Below are 21,787 nucleotides of genomic sequence, written 5' to 3'. Positions count from 1 at the left end.
GATGAGGAAGGAGGCAGAAAAAGAAAGGGCAGAGGAATTAACTGTATTATAGGAAAAAGGAGACTCGTTACCACTGGCTGAAGGGGCCCAGAATTGTGTGGCCCCCACCAGGCTACCTGCCTGTGCCTCTCCCAAGAGCAAAGGCCTGACTCCATCAGTGCCATCTCCCCCGCAGAGCACCAGGGTAAAGCAGCAGCAGTGCTGAAGCCCAACTGTAGACGGCTTTTTTTTTTTTGTTTTTAAACCCATGGCACACAACTAGTCCAAGAAAAATACCACAAGGTCAAGTGGAAAACACGACATGTTAAAACACGTCCCTGACACTGGAGAACGAGGGTGGTGGTGAACTGCCCCTCAGCGACGTCTGATCTTGGCCAGTAGCTGCTGTGACCGAGTCACCAAGATGACCACAGCAGGGCCCTTCACGTGTGACCTCGAGCTCAGCCTGGTCCAGCAGTCACGCTGTGAAGCCAGTGCGTGCCTCTTGGCCAGCACAGGAGGCCCAACGAGTTCATGGATGGGATTTCAGTGCATCCCAGGAAGAGGCTGGGCTGGGCTTCTTGAGGCAGGCCCTGGCAGATGTAACAATCTTGGTGAGGGTGACAGTTCTCTAGCAACCCTGCCTCAGCCTCCCCATCCCCAGCCTCCTCGGAGCTTTGCCATTCTTTCCCTTCAGATGGTATCTCTGGGCCACCTGGCACTGTTTTTAGAATTAGGGAATTTGAAAATAGAAATAAACCAACCTTTTGAACTGTAAGGTGTGTGTGGCGGGGGGTGGGGGTGTATTTTTTTTAAAAAAAGGATGGCAGAACACAAAACGAGATAATTGGTTGGACGGCATCCGTCCGCCTTGCCCTGCCCTGGTATTCGAGACGGATAGTTGCACGGAGTTCCAAAGTAGAACAGCTTCCCGGGTGCCTGTAGAGACACTGCCACCTCTGTGCCCACAACACCAAACAACCTAGAGGGCCAGCTGTGGTCAGGCCTGAAGCTTTGTGGAGCTGAATTCCTATATGTCAACATCCTGTCTCCCGATCTGCTCTGAGAGAATCCGGCATGGGACGTCCTCTGTGAAGGTTGGCTGGAGTCCAGGAGCAGCCAAGTGTGGCTCCCCGAAGGCTGGAGGCAGAGAAGCCAGGCAGCTCCCTCAGAATACCAGTGACACGAGGGGAAACGAATGTCTTCAGGCCCTGAAGCCAGGCCCTGGTGTGGTCCGGACACTGTCCTCCAGAGAGCAGCCTGGGCTCACTCTGGAGAGCTGGCATCGTCCTTCCCCACGGGCAGTTATTCTCACCGGAGGTAATAATCAATCGCAGCAGAGAAAGCAGCAAAACCTCCACAACCAATGGCCCCAGCCTTTAAGCCAGCTGTCAAACAAACAGAAAGAACACGACCTGTGGTGAGTGACACCTGCTGGCTGAGGAGGCACTCGCGGAAAGTCTGCACACCCTCAGGTGCCATGAAACAAGCTTAAGCACCGCGAGTCATTCAAGCGATCACCGCTCCGGAAGACATCAGTGAAGCAGTGTATGTGATCTAACCCAGTGTGCTTTATCTAACTACATTTGTTTAGCTTTTCTCCTTCAAAGGGTATTTCTAGTCTTAGGGAAACAGCCCCTCACAGGCAGGAAACTGGTTAAGAGAAGCAGCCCTTGGAATCAAATGAAAGCATATGGCCTTGACCCTGGTTTGTTTATGGAATAAGTTCCTGGGAAGGTGATCAAAGCAGTCCTTGAGACAGCAGAGCTTCTCAGAGAGGCCCTGGCATAGCTGAGCCATGGGACGACCGGCAGAGAAGTTACTTGGTCAGTCATTAATGGTGCCTGAGGAGCAAAACCAGTTTCATGACAGCAAATCATCCTGTCCCTCAGAAGATGAGAAAACCAGCTTTTTGCTCTGGGTAAGTCAGGGCATGACAGATGGAAAGTGGCCCAGTGATAAAACACTGATGCTTCTAGGAAAGTCAAGTCACCAAGGCCCTCCCCCACACTCTGAACGGACATGCCAACAGGGAGAAGTGGCAGCAAATTGTTTTTTTTTTCCTCTTTTTTTTTTTTTTTTAGAGCTGATAATCTAATATTTCTAGAATATCTGTACTTAGCATTCAATGGGTAAAAATCAGAATCCCTGAGGGCAGAAAGATATTACTGTTATAATTTCTATCTAGAATTAAAACAGACAATTGTCTAGAATTATTGAGAAAAATGTTGGCCACATGTGGTGGCTCACGCCTGTAATCCCAGCACTTTGGGAGGCTGAGGCAGGCAGATCACGAGGTCAGGAGTTTGAGACCAGGTGAAATCCGGTCTCTACTAAAAAAATACCAAAAAAAAAAAAAAAACATTAGCCGAGCGTGGTGGCAGGTGCCTGTAATCCCAGCTACCTGGAAGGCTGAGGTAGGGGAATCACCTGAACCCAGGAGGTGGAGGTTGCAGTGAGCCAACATCATGCCACTGCACTCCAGCCTGGGCAACAGAGTGAGATTCGGTCTCTTTAAAAAAAAAAAGTTACAACTGACAGGGATGCTGCTTGCATCTCGTGGGTAGAGGCCGGGGGTACTGCTAAACATCTCAGAATGCACAAAACAGACCCAATCCCAGCAAAGACTCATCTGGTCGAAAATGTCAATAGTGCCAACAATGAGAAACCCTAATCTAGATCCTAGCGAGTTTCCAAACCCGAGTTAACACAGAAACAAACATGATTTATTTGTCAGAGGGGAAGAAGATCAAGTGTCCCTGGAACACTCGTGTGTTTGGAAATGACAACCTCAGCACGTTGTCCAAGGCCACAAAGGAAAAGCATTCGAGAGCCGTTTACTAACCTCTGAAACCAATGGCTCCTCCAGTGATGCAGCCACTAATGACACTGTTCTTCCAATCCGATTTTCCCCGGTACTGTGGGCGGAGAAGTACATGTTAGAGCCAAAGAAACAAGCCAAGCGGGACCATTAAGGAAGAATACCCAGGGTTGCTAGTTAGCTCATTCAGTCCCTACCCAAAGGAAACCTAATCTTTCTCAAAGATACAGTTCATAAGTATACAGCGTGTGTGTGTGTATATATGTATATATACATACTGTGTGTATATATACGTGTGTATATATATAGTATGTGTTCATAGATGCTTCCTGCAGGTGGCACCGGAGTGCTGAAACCAAGTCCAGCATTTGAAATGTAATCAAAATTTCTTCAAGGGGCTCTCCAGTAAGTCTCATGTTTAAAATCATTAGCGGCCGGGCGCGGTGGCTCAAGCCTGTAATCCCAGCACTTTGGGAGGCCGAGACGGGCGGATCACGAGGTCAGGAGATCGAGACCATCCTGGCTAACACGGTGAAACCCCGTCTCTACTAAAAAATACAAAAAACTAGCCGGGCGCAGTGGCAGACGCCTGTAGTCCCAGCTACTCAGGAGGCTGAGGCAGGAGAATGGCGTGAACCCGGGAGGCGGAGCTTGCAGTGAGCTGAGATCCGGCCACTGCACTCCAGCCTGGGCGGCAGAGGGAGACTCCGACTCAAAAAAAAAAAAAAAAAAAAAAAAAAAATCATTAGCTACCTTCTAGCCTACAAAAAGTAAAATATAATGCAAGCCCATACTGTAAACACACACAAAGTCTGCATTAGAGACTATTTTATGGAAGTTCAACCTAGAACGTATCTGATGCTTCTGATCTGCTTTCTAGTAACAACTTTCAAATAACTTTTAAAGAGCAGTTTCTCTTTAAAAGTCATGAAATGGTGGCCCCAGCAAGGATTTCTCAGAAGGCAGAGACACTTACAGATTCTACCAAACACTCAGTACAAGAAAACATGGCTCCCACAATGGCAAAATTTTTGGCATAGGACATTCCTCTCTGCCCCATGTCTTTCAGAACTTCTTTCGCAGTCGGTGTACGGTAAGGATCCTTCGGGTCAAAGCCCACGTTCGTATCGATGCCAGCGGTAAACACCCCAAATGCACCTCCTAAGACAAATCCTAGAAGCAAACACAGATGAAGGTGTCTTTGGCATGTTTTCTGGATTACTGTATTGGGATCATCCTGGAAGGGCCATACTTTTGGATAACCACTGGTGCAAAGGACACCCCCCTCTTGCCACTCAAACTCTCCACTTGCCTGGTGGAGAGTTTTGCACAATCCAGGGTCTGTCTGACTGACATCATCTTCTCTGTCTCCTCTAGGATTTCTTCTTCCCTTCCCTAACATTTCTCAAGATTCCATCTTTAACCCTCTTATTCTCTCTACACTCTCATATGTAAACTAGTCACCCTCAAGTTCAGCTATCCACTTTGCAAATCACTCTCTTGGCCACTGTGACATTCACAGTAATGCTTTACTGAGCACCACATGCCAGATACGCCACAGCTTCATTCATTCTTCACAATAATCCAGTGAGACAGATGCTATTAGCCTCTCCTTTCTATAGATAAACTGAGGCTCAGAGAGGTTAAGCAACTTCTCCCAAGGCCACACAGCTACCTAATGGCAAATCCCACACTGTTTTCCACATCTGACCTTCCTGAGCCTGCTGGACATGTCCATGTGGATGCCCTCTCATGGCTTCATGGTCAATATGAGTTCAATACAATCAGGGGCACCTCCCCTCCAGACTTTCCTGCCTACAGCTCCTTCCTTCCAGTCATGCCATCTCCAAACACTAGGAGCACCTCTGACGGCTTCTTTACTTCCTCCTATAACCAGTCAGTCATGAAACACGGCAAAATCTTTCATCCTACTTTTGCAAGTCAAGTCCATCCCTGCCTACGTCCACAATTACCACCCCAGTCCGGGGCCTTCATCACTTCAACTGTGGAGCACTATGAAGACCCCATTCATCCTTTCAACAACTCTATCAGTGATTTATTAGGGTCAGGCGGAGTGAGGAGCAAACACCCAGTCCATGCCCTCATGAAGCTTCAGTCTCGCAAACTTCCTCTCTGGCCTTCTCATCTACAGATTTTTCTTGCCTTCACCAGACTCTATCCTAATTCACCATGTTCATTACCTCTTGTTACTCTTTGTAAAAAAACATCAACTACTGTCCTAATGCCTGTAAGCGAAACGCCCAAATCTCCTCCCGACTCAACCCCAAACTTGAAATAACATTTCTCCTTTGCCTAAGTGTATTTTCTTCCTTTTTTTTTTGAGATGGAGTCTCTGTTGCCAGGCTGGAGTGCAATGGCGTGATCTCGGCTCACTGCAACCTCCACCTCCTGGTTTCAAGCCATTCTTCTGCCTCAGCCTCCCGAGTAGCTGGGATTACAGGCACACACCACCATGCCCAGCTAATTTTTGTATTTTTAGTAGAGACGGGGTTTCACCATGTTGGCTAGGATGGTCTTGACCTCTTGACCTCATGATCCGGCTGCCTTGGCCTCCCAAAGTGTTGGGATTACAGGCATGAGCCATGTGCCCAGTCCTTTTTTTTTTTTTTTTTTTTTTTGAGACAGGATCTTGCTCTGTCACCCAGGCTGGAGTGCGGTAACTCAATCACAGCTCACTGCAGCCTCAACCATCTGGGCTCAAGAGATCCTCCTGCCTCAGGCTCCCGAGTAGCTGGGCTCTCAGGTGCATACCAGCTAATTTTTGTATTTTTCGTAGAGATGGGGTTTCGCTATATTGGCCAGGCTGGTCTTGAACTCCTGGGATCAAGCGATCCACCTGCCTCAGCCTCCCAAAGAGCTGGGATTATACAGGAATGAGCCACCGCACCCACTCTGCCTACCTGTATTTTCTCAATCCTTCAAGACGCAGCTCCAGTCTCACCTATGGTCTTACTCAACAACAACAAAAGACCTTTCTTCCTACTTCACTTGTTTTCATTGACATTCTCACTACATTCATTTCTTAAATGTCTTTCATTCTCAGTGAGACTTAAACTCATCTGCAAATGTAGCCAACCTATTTACCCTGCACACAGAAGGAATACCGTACATTCTCAAATCTCCAAAAAGCTTAAGGGAAACGTAGAAGGACAAGTGCAGACTTCGTCTCTCCTTGCTGGCTGCTGTCTAGTCACAGTGGTCTTTCAGTTTTCCAAACCTCAAGCAACCGCTGCCCTAGCGCCGTCTGCATGTGCATTTCCATATGTCTGCATCATTCCTCTGCAGAGTTCCTGCTCGACATTCTTCTCCACATAGGCCCCGTGAAGACCAGGCTCTTGTCTCTCTCTCCTGGCACGTGATAGTTGCTTAGGAACGATTTGTTGAAGGATTTAAGAGAATGAGCGAATTCAAGGGAATGAACGGATGAATGAAGTCACCCATGTAATCACTTTTTTCTTTTCGAGATGGAGTCTCGCTCTGTCGCCCACGCTGGAGTGCAATGGCGCGATCTCGGCTCACTGCCACTTCCGCCTCCTGGGCTCAAGCGATTCTCCTGCCTCAGCCTCCCGAATAGCTGGGACTACAGGCGCCCACCACCATGCCCGGCTAATTTTTTTTTTTTTTTGAGACGGAGTCTCGCGCTGTCACCCAGGCTGGAGTGCAGTGGCCGGATCTCAGCTCACTGCAAGCTCCGCCTCCCGGGTTCACGCCATTCTCCTGCCTCCACCTCCCGAGTAGCTGGGACTACAGGCGTCCGCCACCTCGGCCGGCTGGTTTTTTGTATTTTTTAGTAGAGACGGGGTTTCACCGTGTTAACCAGGATGGTCTCGATCTCCTGACCTCGTGATCCGCCCGTCTCGGCCTCCCAAAGTGCTGGGATTACAGGCTTGAGCCACCGCGCCCGGCCTAATTTTTTATATTTTTAGTAGAAACAGGGTTTCACCGTGTGAGCCAGGATGTCATGTAATAACTTTTAGGCCCCAACCACAGCAATTTTCTGATGCAATTTTCATCAAGAAAGCTGAGCTGAGGGGGCAGGAGAGGTGACGTTCACGGAACGAGGTGGGGGTGTGGTCAAGGTCAAGGCCCGCAGTCCCTCGCCTCCCAGGCGCGTGGTCTTCTCTGCAGAGATCCCCACTGCCGTCCAGGCCCTCAGCCTCCCAAGCATCCCACTCGCCCGGCCTCACCTCCCACGCAGGCCAGCGCAGCCTTGAAGGCACAGCTTTCCATCACCTTCTCGATCATCTTCTGCTCCTCACTCTTGGCTGGACTTGGGATCCCGCCCAGGCTCCCAGGCTCCAGGAGCCGGGGCTGACGCTTGTCACCCACCAGGTACTGCAGGAGAAGGCTGTACTGCAGCGGAGCTTCGGCGGAACCCGCTGCCTCAGGGGCCGAAGCCCCGGGATTGGAGGCGGCCGCCGCCATGACAGTCGCTGCCCAAGCAACCCTCGCGTCCTTTCCCCCGCAGCAGATTCGACAAGCGTCACGCTGCGAGCCCTGACACTAGCCACCGTCTGTAACGGCAGATTCGCAGCAAGAGGAAGCCGCGGCCGCAAGAGACGTCGTGCGCGCATCAGCGACAGCGCTATCGTGTTTCCAAAAAGAAAGCCTCTTGTGAAAATGGAATTGGGCTTGAACAGCTTTCCCCATGTCACAGACAAACGAGATTCAGATTCACCAGAAAGCGCCCACACGGTCGGGGCTGCAGCGCGGTGAGTACAGAGATTTGTAGTTCCAATCCGACATCCAACTACATTTCCCAGGAAGCGTTGCGCGTGCTCTCGCGTCTCGGCCCCGCGCGGGGCTCCTACGCGCTGCTGAGGGGAGCGAGGAGCGGCCGCGCGCTCCGGGGCTGCCGTGCTCCGGATCGCCGGGAGGGGGCGCGCGAGCATTCTCGCTGCTCTTTCCGCCTCCTGCTGTCATCGGGCGAGGAGGCGTTAAATCCTGTGGTCCCGGAAGGTGCGGTGAGGGCTGGACGCTTTGTAGACACGCGTGAACGTGTGCTGGAAATGCTTGGACCGGGCGCGGGGGCTCACGCCTGTCTTCCAGCACTTTGGGAGCCGAGAGCGGTGGATCATGAGGTCAGGAGTTCGAGACCAGCCTGACCAACATGGTGAAACCCCGTCTCTACTAAAAAAAAAAAAAAAAAAAAAAAAATTAGCTGGGCATGGTGGTGCACGCCTGTATTCCCAGCTACTTGAGAGGCTGAGGCAGGAGACCCCGTCTCTACTAAAAATACAAAAATTAGCCAGATGGTGGCAGGCGCCTGTAATCTCAGTTACTTGGGAGGCTGAGACAGGAGAATCACTTAAACCCGGGAGGTGGAGGTTGCAGTGAGCCAAGATCGCGCCGTCCTGCTCCAGCCTGGGCGACAAGAGCAAGACTCGGTCTAAAAAAAAAAAAAAAAAAATCCTAACTTATAGCATTTGCTGACTTGAGTGGTGTCAATATCCCCATAGTGGCTGATTTCAAACTACCAAGCGAGGTCATCAGTCAGAATTGGGAAGACTCACAGCAGTATGTGGTTAGACAATGTTTCTATCACACAGATACAATCTATGGAAATAACCTCAACAGCATAGATAGGAGTACGGTGTAGTAAAACTTTTAGGAGGTGGTGAGTTTTGAGCACACATTACCTGTTTTTAGTGTAATTTGATTATAAATGTATAAAATGTAATTTTTAATAACAACTATGCTTAACAATCAGCTAAAAAACTGATAATTTATTGCCTTACTTTTAAAAATTATTCTTTTGAGACAGAGTCTTGCTCTGTCACCCAGGCTGGAGTGCCGTGGCACAATCTCGGCTCACTGCAACCTCCACCTCCTGGGTTCAAACAGTTCTCTGCCTCAGGCTCCCCAGTAGCTGGGATTACAGGGACCTGCCACCACACCCGGCTAATTTTTATATTTTTAGTAGAGATGGGATTTCACCATGTTTGCCAGGCTGGTCTTGAACTCCTGACCTCATGATCCACCCCCCTCGGCCTCCCAAAGTGCTGGGACAACAGGCATGAGCCAAGAATGTAATGTTTAATAATAACTGTACTTAACCAGCTCAAAAACTCCTGATAATGTATTGCCTTAATTTTTTTTTTTTTTTTTTTGAGACGAAGTCTCGCTCTGTCGCCCAGGCTGGAGTGCAGTGGCGGGATCTCAGCTCACTGCAAGCTCCGCCTCCCGGGTTCACGCCATTCTCCTGCCTCAGCCTCCCGAGTAGCTGGGACTACAGGCGCCCGCCACCTCGCCCGGCTAGTTTTTTTTGTATTTTTTTAGTAGAGACGGGGTTTCACTGTATTAGCCAGGATGGTCTCGATCTCCTGACCTCGTGATCCGCCCGTCTCGGCCTCCCAAAGTGCTGGGATTACAGGCTTGAGCCACCGCGCCCGGCCGTATTGCCTTAATTTTTAAAATTATTCTTTTGAGACACAGTCTTGCTCTTGTCACCCAGGTTGGAGTGCCGTGGTGCAATCTCGGCTCACTGCAACCTTCACCTCCCAGATTTGAGCGATTCTCCTGCCTCAGCCTACTGAGTAGCGGGGATTACAGGCACGCGCCACCATGTCTGGCTAATTTTTGTATTTTTAGTAGAGACGGGGTTTCACCATGTTGGTCAGGCTGGTCTTGAACTCCTGATCTCAGGTGATCCACCCACCTTGGCCTCCCAAAGTGCTGGGATTGCAGGCGAGAGTCACCGCTCCTGGCCAGTTAGGGCCTTTTTGTTATTGTTGTTAAACATTTGCCGTTATACCACTGCACTGCAAGCATATTTTGGGAACCAAGAACACGTTCTCCTCTTTGAGGAATCCAGAATCGGGGCCTGGAGGCAGGGAAATTGGGAATGGATTTCTGGTCGTATCCAGGAAAATCCTAGGGGACGTTGGAGGGAGGTTTTCAGTCCCAAGAATGCTAACACTTTGGCATCATTGTGCACTCCTGGTATGAACAAAATGTGGCCTGAGAACACCTCTGGGCATTTAAGCCCACTTTTTGCTAATGGCCCGAAGGCAGTGCCGTAGCAAGCATCTGCTTACTTGGGCCACGGGCTCTCAGAAGATGTTGATCAAAAAAGATTCCTTTGCTGGGCATGGTGGCTCCCACCTGTAATCCCAGCACTTCGGGAGGCTGAGGCAGGAAAATTGCTTGAGTCTGGAAGGTTGGGACTGCAGTGGGTCATGATCGTGCCACTGTACTCCAGCATGGTAATGGAACCAGACCCTGTCCAAAAGAAAAAAAAGATTCCTCTAAGTAAACAGTGGTCGTTTTATTCAGAGGGCTGAAACACAATTTCCATCAAGAGCTGCGAAAGGACTGGGGTCTTCTGTAGCCCAGGAGCCTCACAGATATGTGTGAGTTGTAAGAGGAAGTGAAGTGTCCTCTTAAGGACATCGGCCGGGCGTGGGGGCTCACGCCTGTCATTCCAGCACTTTGGGAGGCTGAAGCGGGCGGGTCACAAGGTCAAAAGATAGAGACCAGCCTGGCCAACATGGTGAAACCCCATCTCTACTAAAAATACAAAAATTAGCTGGGCATGGTGGCCGCACACCTGTAGTCCCAGCTACTCGGGAGGCTGAGGGAGGAGAATCGCTTGAACCCACGAGGCGGAGGCTGCAGTGAGCCGAGATGGCACCACTGCACTCCAGCCTGGAGACAGAGCGAGACTCCATCTCAAAAAAAAAAAGTTGGGGGGGGGGGGGTCTTTGGGTACCTAGAGAAGAAATGGGTGGGACCTAATGAGCCTTACTGGAAGCCATACTTTTGGGACACGTTGCCCTAGATCAGGATGGAATACCCCACCCGGCAACAATGGAGACCAGACAGCTGCACAGGCTCATGTGGGGGTGGAGTGGCTCTTAGCTTTTCTCTCTGAAGTCACTTTCCCCACAAGAGGACATTTATTGTCTGGGCTGGTGTGACAGATGGGATAAGGCTTGACGCTGCTGGCTGCAGCAGATGGAAACAAGGCAGGGGGCGTGGGGCCTCCAGCCATGAGTCGTGGGGTCCCATGGGCAGCCAGCGATAAACAGCACCCTAGGCTCCGGATGGAGTCCCCCAGGCCCAGCCCTGAGCACCATCGGTCCCCGCCTTCTGTCTCCACAGTGAAGGTCATGTAACAGCATCGTCTGTTCATCTTCATAAATAGAGTATTGGCCAGGCGAGGGCTGGGCTTCCTGCAGGTCCCTGAGACTGCCCCAAACCATCACTGAGAACCAGGTGGTTAAGCTGCTGAGTGCAGAGTTAGTTTCTGACTAAGGTCTGAGGTGGGTGTGTACATTTTGGATTTCCCAGGTGATGCTACTGCTGGTTGGGGACCACATTTTTTTTTTTTCTTTTTTCTGAGATGGACTCTCGCTCTGTCGCCCAGGCTGGAGTGCAATGGTGTGATCTCGGCTCACTGCAACCTCCACCTCCCAGCTTTAAGTGATTCTCCTGCCTCAGGCTCCCAACCCCAGCTACGGGCGTGAGCCACCATGCCCAGCTAATTTTTTATATTTTTAGTAGAGACAGAGTTTCACCCTGTTGGCCGGGCTGCTCTTGAACTCCTGACCTCAGGTGATCTGCCCGCCGCAGCCTCCCAAAGTGCTGGGATTACAGGCGTGAGCCACTGCGCTCAGACCCTTGTGAACTTTTGCTAGTAATTCTTTTTTCTTCTCACAACACTCTACCCATGCCCCTCAGTTCTGTCTTTAAAAGATTCCTGCCCTTCAAAACTTACCTTTTCTGATTAATCTAATTGGAAGTAATGTCTTCTGTGAGCCTCTTTTTTTCTGAGACAAGGTCTTTACGGCCCAAACTGGAGTGCAGTGGCACCATCACGGCTCACTGCAGCCTCGACCTCCTGGGCTCAAGGAATCCTCCTACCTCAGCTCCCCCAAGTAGCTGGGACCATGGGCGTGTGCTACCATGCTAGGCTAATTTTTAAAACCCTTTTTTATAGAAACTAGTTCTTACTCTATTGCCCAGACTGGTCTTAAACTCCTGGGCTCAAGCAATCCTGCCACCTCAGCCTCCCAAAGTGCTGGGATTACAGGCGTGAGCCACTGCACCCGGCCTTTTAATTAATAGGCTCTTAACTGGTTTTGGGACTCTTACCTTGCTCTTCTCCAAACGATTCACAGAATGATCTTCCCACACAGGACTGTGATCGTGCTCCCTGCTCTGAATTTTGCTTCATGCCAGGAGAAAATCTGAACTCAATGTGTTGCTTTTACAACTTGTGCCCAGGAAGACATAGGTGCTTCTGTCCAAGTTTAGCGGGTTTTTGTTTTTGTTTTTGTTTTGTTTTTTTTGAGACAGAGTCTTGCTTCTTCACTGAAGCTGTAGTGCAATGGTGAGATCTCGGCTCACTGCAAACTCTGCCTCCCGGGTTCAAGCAATTCTCCTGCCTCAGCCTCCCAAGTAGCTGGGATTACAGGCATGTGCCAGCAGGCTTGGCTAATTTTTGTATTTTTAGTAGAGACAGGGTTTCACCATGTTGGCCAGGATGGTCTTGAACTCCTGACCTCAAGTGATCTGCCTGTCTCGGCCTCCCAAAGTACTGGGATTACTGGCGTGAGCCACCGTGCCCCACGTAGGAACAAGTTATAATCCTCAGATCTGATCTGAAAAGTGTTGGAAGCAGATAGAAAAATGCATAATGTTTTCTCTAGCACCTTACGCTTCTACAAGGAAGTCAGAAAAGAGTTAGGAAACTTGTTTAGGAAGTGGAGACTAATGGCCAGGCATGGTGGCTCATGCCTGTAATCCCAGCACTTTGGAAGGTAAGGCAGGAGGATCACTTGAACCCAGGAGTTCGAGACCAGCCTTGGTCACATAGTGAGACTGTGTCTCTACAAAAAAATACAAAAATTAGGCCGGGCGCGGTGGCTCACACCTGTAATCCCAGCACTTTGGGAGGCCAAGGGGAGCAGATCATGAGGTCAGAAGATCGAGACCATCCTGGCTAACACGGTGAAACCCTGTCTCTACTAAAAAATACAAAAAATTAGCTGGGCGTGGTGGCGGGCGCCTGTAGTCCCAGCTACTCGGGAGGCTGAGGCCGGAGAATGGCGTGTCCCGGGAGGTGGAGCTTGCAGTGAGCTGAGATCCGGCCACTGCACTCCAGCCTGGGAGACAGAGCGAGACTCCATCTCAAAAAGAAAAAAAAAAAAAAAAATTAGCTGGGCATGGTGACAGGTGCCTGTAGTCCCAGCTACTTGGGAGGCTGAGGTGGGAGGATTGTTTGAGCCCAGGAGCTCGAGGCTTCAGTGAGCCATCATCGTACCATTGCACTCCAGCCTGGGTGACAGAGTGAGAACTATCTCGAAAAAGAAAAAAAAAAAAACCCAGACACCAGACTTGTCCTGCTTTGCTAAGGGATAAAAGGAATAATAGAAAGAATAATAAATAATGGTGGCTTCCCACAGTTACAGGTCAAGTTGGTGCCAGAAAGATCTGCACCACACGTCTGCCATAGCTCTTTCTTCATCTTGATCCTTGTCAGATCTCACCTCCATATTCTGCTTTATGTACTTCTCTATCAAGTAATTTCCTTTATTAGTGGATCTGTCACAAAATACGAACTTTTTAAAAAGGAAAATATAAAACAGACATTAAAACTTGTAATACAGGCCGGGCGCAGTGGCTCACGCCTGTAATTCCAGCACTTTGGGAGGCCGAGGTAGGCGGATCACCTGAGGTCAGGAGTTCAAGACCAGCCTGGCCAACATGGTGAAACCCTGTCTCTACTAAAAATGCAAAAATTAGCCAGGCGTGGCGGTACACACCTGTAATCCCAGCTACTAGAAAGGCAGGAGAATCGCTTGAATGCGGGAGGCAGAGGTTGTAGTGAGCCGAGATCGTGCCACTGCACTCCAACCTGGGTGGCAGAGTGAGACTCCGTCTCAAAAAAAAAAAAAAAAAAAAAAAAAAAAAAATTGTTAATACAGCATTAATCTGCAAGTGAAATCTTTTACAGGCAACTCCCAAGTAAATGGGATAAATTTTTCGTTTGCATCCATTTTGATTCAGATTTTGTGGAATCAATTATTTCCTGAATGAACTGGACTGAGAAAACGTCTATCATCCAAATGTTCGTTTTCTGCTAACATTTTGTAGAAATAACAGCTTTGTTATGATGGAATTTGATTTTTCCTGTGTGAGATAATTTTTCTCTTTCATTCAGAGTTGTCCTGCTGTATTTTAAATATTTCGTTCTGCACTTACAGTAGCTTATCCTTTGAATAAGTTCTTATTCAAAAATTCAAAAACTAGTTTTGGACTAAAATCATACCTTCCATATTTTTCTCGCATCTATTTCTAGTCTTCCAATTCCCTTCCCCAAGCAACCTGCTACTATTCCTTCAATGTCTTTCCAGATCTATTTCATGCATATGTAAGCATTATATTTGTGTGTGTGCGTGTGTGTGTGTACACATGTTTTTCACCACTTAAAAGAATTACAAATGGGGCCGGGTGCAGTGGCTCATGCCTGTGATCCCTGCACTTCAGAAGGCCAAGCTGGGAGGATCACTTGAAGCCAGGAGTTCAAGACCAGCCTGGGCAGCATAGTGAGACCTCTGTCTCTAAAAAAAAAAAAAAAAAAATTATCCAGGCATGGTGAAGTGCACCTGTAGTTCCAGCTACCCGGGAGGCTGAGGTGAGAGGATCACTTGAGCCCAGGAGTTGGAGGCTGCAGTGAGCCATGATCATATCACTATACCCCAGCCTGGGAGATAGAGTAAGACCCCATTTCTTCCCCCCCCCCCTTTTTTTTTTTTAAGATGGAGTCTCACTGTGTCGCCAGGCTGGAGTGCAGTGGCGAGATCTTGGCTCACTGCAACATCTGCCTCCCGGCTTCAAGCGATTCTCCTGCCTCAGTCTCCTGAGTAGCTGGAATTACAGGCGTCCACCACCACACCCGGCTAATTTTTGTATTTTTAATAGAGATAGGGTTTCACCATGTTGGCCAGGATGGTCTTGATCTCTTGACCTCGTGATCCGCCCGCCTCGGCCTCCCAAAGTGCTAGGATTATAGGCGTGAGCCACTGTGCCTGGCCAAGACCCTGTTTCTTTTTTTTGTTTGTTTGTTTGTTTTCTTTGTTTTTTGTTTTTTTTTTTGAGACGAGTCTCGCTCTGCCGCCCAGGCGGGAGTGCAGTGGCCGGATCTCAAGCTCCGCCTCCCGGATTCACGCCATTCTCCTGCCTCAGCCTCCCGAGTAGCTGGGACTACAGGCGCCCGCCACCTTGCCCGGCTAGTTTTTTGTATTTTTTAGTAGAGACGGGGTTTCACCGTGTCAGCCAGGATGGTCTTGATCTCTTGACCTCGTGATCCGCCCGTCTTGGCCTCCCAAAGTGCTGGGATTACAGGCTTGAGCCACCGTGCCCGGCCTAAGACCCTGTTTCTTAAAAAAAAAAAAAACAGACAAGTCATAGCTTAGTATTTCCTACCTCTTCTGCACCTTTCTTTCTCTTGTGCTACATCTTAAAGATACCTCATGTCGGCCGGGCGCAGTGGCTCAAGCCTGTAATCCCAGCACTTTGGGAGGCCGAGACAGGCGGATCACGAGGTCAGGAGATCGAGACCATCCTGGCTAACACGGTGAAACCCCGTCTCTACTAAAAAATACAAAAAACTAGCCGGGCGAGGTGGTGGCGCCTGTAGTCCCAGCTACTCGGGAGGCTGAGGCAGGAGAATGGCGTGAACCCGGGAGGCGGAGCTTGCAGTGAGCTGAGATCCGGCCACTGCACTCCAGCCTGGGTGACAGAGCAAGACTCCGTCTCACAAAAAAAAAAAAAAAAAAAAAAAAAAAAAAGATACCTCATGTCAGTGTGTGTGATGGGTAACTGTATGTGTCAACTTGACTGGGCCATTGAGTATCCAGATATTTAAAGACAACACAATCCTCATTTGGGTGTGTTAGCCTGACCTAGTTATAGAGTGACCTGATACAGAGTGAGCTTTAAGAGGGACCAGAGCGAGAGACGGCATTGCAGCAGGTTCTAACTGCGATGCAAGCTGCTCTCCACGTGGGCCACGTGATCCAGCCGGTCCAGTGGTGCTTGACGAGACCGTGGCAGACAGGGATGCTGTCTGCAGCCTTTGGCAGGCCCTACAGGTGAATCAGATCAAGCCTATAGGATTTTGGAACAAAGCTCTGTCATCCTGTGGACAGTGCTCTCCTTTTGAGACACAGCTTCTGGTCTGCTCCTGGGCCTTCTGGGAGACTGATGCTTAGCCACGGGCCACGGAGTTACCATGTGGCCTGAGCTGCCCGTCGTGAACTGGAGGTTCTCTGACCCATCAAGCCGTAAGGTTGGGTGTGTGCAGCGGCAGGGTGCTTCACCATCTAATGAAGATGGTATACACGTGACCGGGCCCAAGCAGGCCCTGAAGGCACCGGGAAGTTAGATGAAGAAGCAGCTTCAAAGGCCTTTGGTTCCCACTCCCGCAACTCCACCCTGCCTCCCCTGTCCCAGCACCTCTAGCGTCATGGAGAGTCCCCCATGACAGAGAAAGTGAAGACTCACGTCCCAGTCTGTGGATGGTTCTATACCACGTGCAGGCTCCGCCCAAAACTGAGCAGCTGCCCTCCAGCCTCTTCCTTGGATGTCCCTGAAGGGCAGTGGCAGAGGCAGATCCTCCTGGTGGGCAGATGTTGGTGCAGTGCACCTGGTTGTTAGTTGTGCTTGGAAGGAGAAATGGCCGGACGTGAGAGCATACACCGATTCACGGACTGTAGCCAATGATTTGCCTGGAGAGTCAGGGACTTGGAAGGAACATGACTGGAAATTTGGTGACAAGGAAACCCAGGGAACTGAGAGAAGAGGTATGTGGGCACAAACCATGAAGATACTTGTGTCCCGTGTAAATGCTTGTCAAAGGGTGGCCTCACCAGGGAAGGGTCTGAATCATCAAGCGACAGGATGACCCGTGCTCCGGGTGCTGCTCCGCCTCTCGCCCCCGACACCATGGGTGGTGCCCAGTGGGCTCATGAACAAAGTGGCCATGAGGGCAGGGATAAAAGTTATTCATGGGCTCACAGCACAGACTTTGACTCACTGTGGCCATCCTGGCTACAGCCACTGCTGAATGCCCCATCTGCCAGCAACAGAGACCAACCCTGAGCCCCCGACATGGGGCCATTGATCCCTGGGGTGATCAGCCAGCAACCCGGTGACCCGATTCCCTGGGGTGAGATTGGCCACCGACCTGGTGACCCCATTCCCTGGGGTGATCAGCCAGCAACCTGGTGACAGGTTGATGACACTGCATCACTTCTATCACGGAAGGGGCAGCATTTTGTCCTCACTGGAATAGACACTTACTCTAGATTGGAATTAGCCTTCCCTGCACGTCACGTTCCTGCCAAAACTAGCGTCCGTGGACTCACAGAATGCCGTATCCACTGTCACGGTATGCCACACTGCACTGCTTCTGACCAAGGAACTCACTTCACGGCAAAGAGAGTATGGTAACGAGCCCGTGCTCGTGGAATTCACCGGTACGACCATGTTGCCGACCATCTTGAAGCAGCTGGTTTGATAGGATGGTGGAATGGCCTTTTGAAGACTCCAGTACAGCACCAGCTCGGGGGCAGTGCCTTGCAGGGCTGGGCCAGAATTCTCCAGGAGGCAGTATATGCTCCGAGTCAGAACTGAGTGTAGGGTACTGTTTCTCCCACAGCTAGGATTCATGGGTCTGGGAATCAAGGGGTGGCAATGAGAGTGGCACCAGTCCCTAGTACCCCTAGTGACCTCGCAGCAAGACGTTTGCTTCCTGTTCCCATGACCTCGTGCTCTGCTGGCCTAGGAGTCGTATTTCCAAATGGAGGAATGTTTTCCCCAGGAGACCCAACAATGGTGGCACTGAACTCGAAGTGAGGACTTCTGCTGGGCCTGTTTGGCCTCCCACAGCCTCTGAATCAGCAGGCAGATAAGAGAGTTACTGTGCTGGCTGGGGTGACTGATCCTAGATTGGACCACAAGTCCACAATTGAGGGGAGCAAGAATACGTCTGGAATAGAGGAGGCCCCTCAGGGTGTCCTAGTAGACCATGGTCTGTGATTTAGGGTAATGGAAAAACCACAATGATTCAATCCAGGCAGGACTACCAAGGGCCCAGACCTTTCGGGAATGAAGGTTTGGGTCACCCACCAGGAAAAGACCCCCAGCCAGCTGAGGTGCTTTCTGAAAGCAAAGGGAATACAGAATGGATAGTGAAAGGTCATTTTAAATACCAGCCACAACCCATGGCCAGTTACAAAAACACGGGCTAGAATGTTCATGAATATTTCCTACTTGTTTGGTTATGAATACGTTTCTGTGTGTTTATATACAGGCATACCTCAAGACATTGCAAGTTTGGTTCTAGACTACAGCAATAAAACTGGTATCTCAGGCCGGGCGCGGTGGCTCACGCCTGGAATCCCAGCACTTTGGGAGGCTTAGGCGAGTGGATCACCTGAGGTCAGGAGTTTGAGACTAGCCTGGCCAACATGGTGAAACCCCGTCTCTACTAAAAATACAAAAAATTAGCTGGGCGTGGTGGCGGGCACCTGTAGTCCCAGCTACTCATGAGGCTGAGGCAGGAGAATAGCTCAGCTCACTGCAAGCTCCGCCTCCCGGGTTCACGCCATTCTCCTGCCTCAGCCTCCCAAGTAGCTGGGACTACAGGCGCCCACTACCATGCCTGGTTTTTTGTATTTTTAGTAGAGACGCGGTTTCACCGTGTTAGCCAGGATGGTCTCAGTCTCCTGACCTTGTGATCCACTCGCCTCAGCCTCCCAAAGTGCTGGGATTCCAGGCGTGAGCCACCACACCTGGCCAATTATTATTATTAGTAGTAGTATTTTTTTTAAAAAACAGGGTCTTACTCTGTCGCCCAAGCTGGAGTGAAGTGGCACAATCACGGCTCACTGCAGCCTCAACCTCCTGGGCTCAATCGATTCTCCCACCTCAGCCTCCTGAGTAGCTAGGACTACAGGCATATGCCACCATGCCAGCTAATTTTTCTTTTTTTTTTTTTTGAGACAGGGTCTTACTCTGTCACCCAATCTGGAGTACAGTGACACAGTCACAGCTCACTGAAAGCCTTGACCTCCCGGGCTTAGGTGATCCTCCCACCTCAGCCTCCTGAGTAGCTGGGACCATGGGTGCATGCAACCATACCCAGCTAATTTTTTTATTTTTAGTAGAGATGGGGTTTCGCCATGTTGCTCAGGCTGGTCTCGAACTCCCGACCTCAGGTGATCCACCCCCCCCCTCGGCCTCCCAAAGTGCTGGCATTACAGGTGTGAGCCACCGCACCCGGCCTACATCACGTGTGCTACTGTTTCTAAAGAGCAAAGACTGTGATTTATGCATCTTAAAAGTGACAAGTATATATTTGTGCTGTGTGTATTTTGTGTGACTTCCTGTGCCTTCTAATGCAATTTCTGAAGAGAAAACTCTGTAATATGTTCTGCAGAGTGCGATACATGTTGAGGCTCATTTATACATATTTTAAAACAATCGTTTTCAGAATAGCCAAGTCAATTCATGTAACATCGCTAGCTAAACACCAGTGGGGACATTCTCCTTAAGTGAACCACATACACAGAGAGAGATTTTTGTAACCGAGAGCACACTGGCTAATTCTTCATAGGATGCCAAATGACTCTCCTTGGGCTTCTTGTAACACCCACTACAATTATGATTCTGGGATCGTTTCCATTGCAAATCCCCTCTTTCCACACCCCTTTAAAAGGCAGCTGTGATATTTGGCTTCTAACCAAGGCCTGCCGCATCCACAATTCTCTAACTTTTATTTATATTTCATGTGCAGTGTGTTTGAACCCTCCCTTCCCCAGGTGCCAGATGCTGGTTTGGACACAGTCCAGTGGAAAGTGCTTTCCTGTAAAATAAGAAAAGTAAAAAACGGAACAAACCTCCCCTTTATGTCAGACTTGCACCAAGTATACCAAAGTTAATACTCTAATAGTTGCAATATTTGCAGTCCTCCAAATTCCCTCTTCACCGGCTTCCGTACCAAATACCTTGCCCTTTGGCTGCCATGGCATGTAAATGCTGATAACCCTTTTATATTTCTTTAGTTTTCATAATTTTGAAAGTGTCGGAGTGTAGGACTCTAACACTCTTTCAGTAGTGCCTAACCCATGTACCCAATGTATAGGCTTTTCAGATAGGATTTGGATAAGATGATAAAACACTGTAACCATTTACAGGATTTTAAATGATGTCTAGTAACTTTATATATATATATAAATATATTAAAAATATATAAATATATAAAAATATAAATATATACAAATATATATAAATATATAACAAATATATAAATATATATAAAACATATATATGTTAGACGGAGTCTTGCTCCGTTTCCCAGCTGGAGTGCAGTGGCGTGATTTCCACTCACTGCAAACTCCACCTCCTGGGTTCACGCCATTCTCCTGCCTCAGCTTCCTGAGTAGCTGGGACTACAGGCGCCCGCTACCATGCCCGGCTAATTTTTTGTATTTTTAGTAGAGACAGGGTTTCACCGTGTTAGCCAGGATGGTCTCGATCTCCTGACCTCGTGATCTGCCCACCTCGGCCTCCCAGAGTGCTGGGATTACAGGCGTGAGCCACCGCGCCCGGCCTAATAACTTAATATATATGATACGAGTAGCTTTAAATGTTTTCACCAAGGCTGGGCGGTGGCTTATGCCTGTAATCCCAGAACTTTGGGAGGCTGAGGCGGGCGGATCACTTCAGGCCAGGAGTTTGAGACCAGCCTGGCCAATATGGTGAAAACCCCGTCTCTATTAAAAATACAAAAAATTAGTCGGTGCATGCCGGTAATCAGAGCTACTTGGGAGGTGGTGCATGCCTGTAATCCCAGCTACTTGGGAGGCTGAGGCAGGAGAATCACTTGAATCCGGTAGGTGGAGGTTGCAGTAAGCTGAGATCGTGCCACTGCACGCCAGCCTGGGCAGCAGAGTAAGACTCTGTCTCAAAAAAAAAAAAAAAAAAAAAGATTTCACTAAAAAGTGATGCTGTGTTTTAGAATAATATTGTCCCTAGAGTGGCACGTACTTTCAGCATGACAGTCTCCTAAGAATTAAGGTGGAATTCGACTTTACAGTAGGATTCTAGCGTGCTGGAAGGCGGTGCTCCATCTAAAAGATCTTACCTGTGTCATGAGCAATACTATCAGGTGACTAAGGAAGTGGATATAACTGGTAGAGACACCAATCCACTTTCTGCTCTCATCTGCACCTCTCCCACCTGTTTTATATGGTAACATTTCACCGAGCTGCAACCCTGCACCATTCCTTCTTCTACCCTAGAAAAACGGAGAACCTTCGATGTGAACGCGTATGTTTTGTGCCAAAAGCTTGAAGTTATATTCTGAGGTTTAAATTAGCTCCCGCAAAGCGTCCTGCCATTTGTATATGTGGAGAGCTGCTGTAAAATAAAAGCATTGTGCCTGGTGTCCCGGCAGTGTCTTTTCACAGATGGAGTTTGTTCGGCCTCATTTTTCACTCTTTCCATTAGGTGGCGATGGATACCCGGGAAATACTCTCTAAAGCGCGGTGGAAGCTCTGAGGGGCGGGTTTTCAGCTTTTATTATTTTGCTTTCGCTGAGTCGTTAGTAGCTGATCCACACTGGCGGCCTGTTATTGTGGATGGGCTCGGATCTGCACCTGCTTCGTTCGCCTGTGGATTGGGTTGGGGGGAGGCGCTGGGTGGCCCGAGGACTCGCCACGGACCACCTGTTTTTTGTTTGTTTGTTTTGTTTTGCTTTGTTTTGAGACGGAGTCTCCATCTGTCCTCCAGGCTGGAGTGCAGTGGCGCCATCTCAGCTCACTGCGGCCTCCGCCTCCCGGGTTCAAGCGATTCTCCTGCCTCAGCCTCCCGAGTAGCTGGGATTACAGGTGTGCGCCACCACGCCCGGCTATTTTTTGTATTTTTAGTAGAGGCGGGGATTTCACCATATTG

The 21,787-nt window shown here is 49.4% G+C and overlaps 1 protein-coding gene across 1 annotated transcript; it reads right to left on the bottom strand.

Moving 5' to 3' along the window:
• Nucleotides 1-283: 283 nt before the first annotated feature.
• Nucleotides 284-7,493, bottom strand: LOC105471548 (translocase of inner mitochondrial membrane 22). Its single transcript, XM_011724068.3, has 4 exons — nucleotides 7,009-7,493; nucleotides 3,777-3,973; nucleotides 2,825-2,897; nucleotides 284-1,367 (listed from the first exon to the last, which is right to left on the bottom strand). The coding sequence occupies exons 1-4, from the start codon at nucleotides 7,244-7,246 to the stop codon at nucleotides 1,291-1,293; spliced, it is 585 nt and encodes a 194-aa protein (XP_011722370.1). The 5' UTR covers nucleotides 7,247-7,493; the 3' UTR covers nucleotides 284-1,290.
• Nucleotides 7,494-21,787: the final 14,294 nt, after the last annotated feature.

This window comes from Macaca nemestrina, chromosome 17 (genome assembly GCF_043159975.1).
Source record: "Macaca nemestrina isolate mMacNem1 chromosome 17, mMacNem.hap1, whole genome shotgun sequence".
NCBI classification, from domain to species: Eukaryota; Metazoa; Chordata; class Mammalia; order Primates; family Cercopithecidae; genus Macaca; species Macaca nemestrina.
The sequence above is the reverse complement of the archived record's forward strand: the minus strand, read 5'-3'. Positions and strand labels throughout refer to the sequence as shown.

Bases quoted from the DNA above. Each gene is read 5' to 3' on its own strand.
- LOC105471548 (XM_011724068.3), bottom strand. From the start codon at position 7,246: ATGGCGGCGGCCGCCTCCAATCCCGGGGCTTCGGCCCCTGAGGCAGCG. The intron at 3,974-7,008 runs GTGAGGCCGGGC...GTTTGCTTCTAG, and splicing joins TGCGCTGGCCTGCGTGGGAG to GATTTGTCTTAGGAGGTGCA. The intron at 2,898-3,776 runs GTAAGTGTCTCT...CTCCGCCCACAG, and splicing joins CTGAGTGTTTGGTAGAATCT to TACCGGGGAAAATCGGATTG.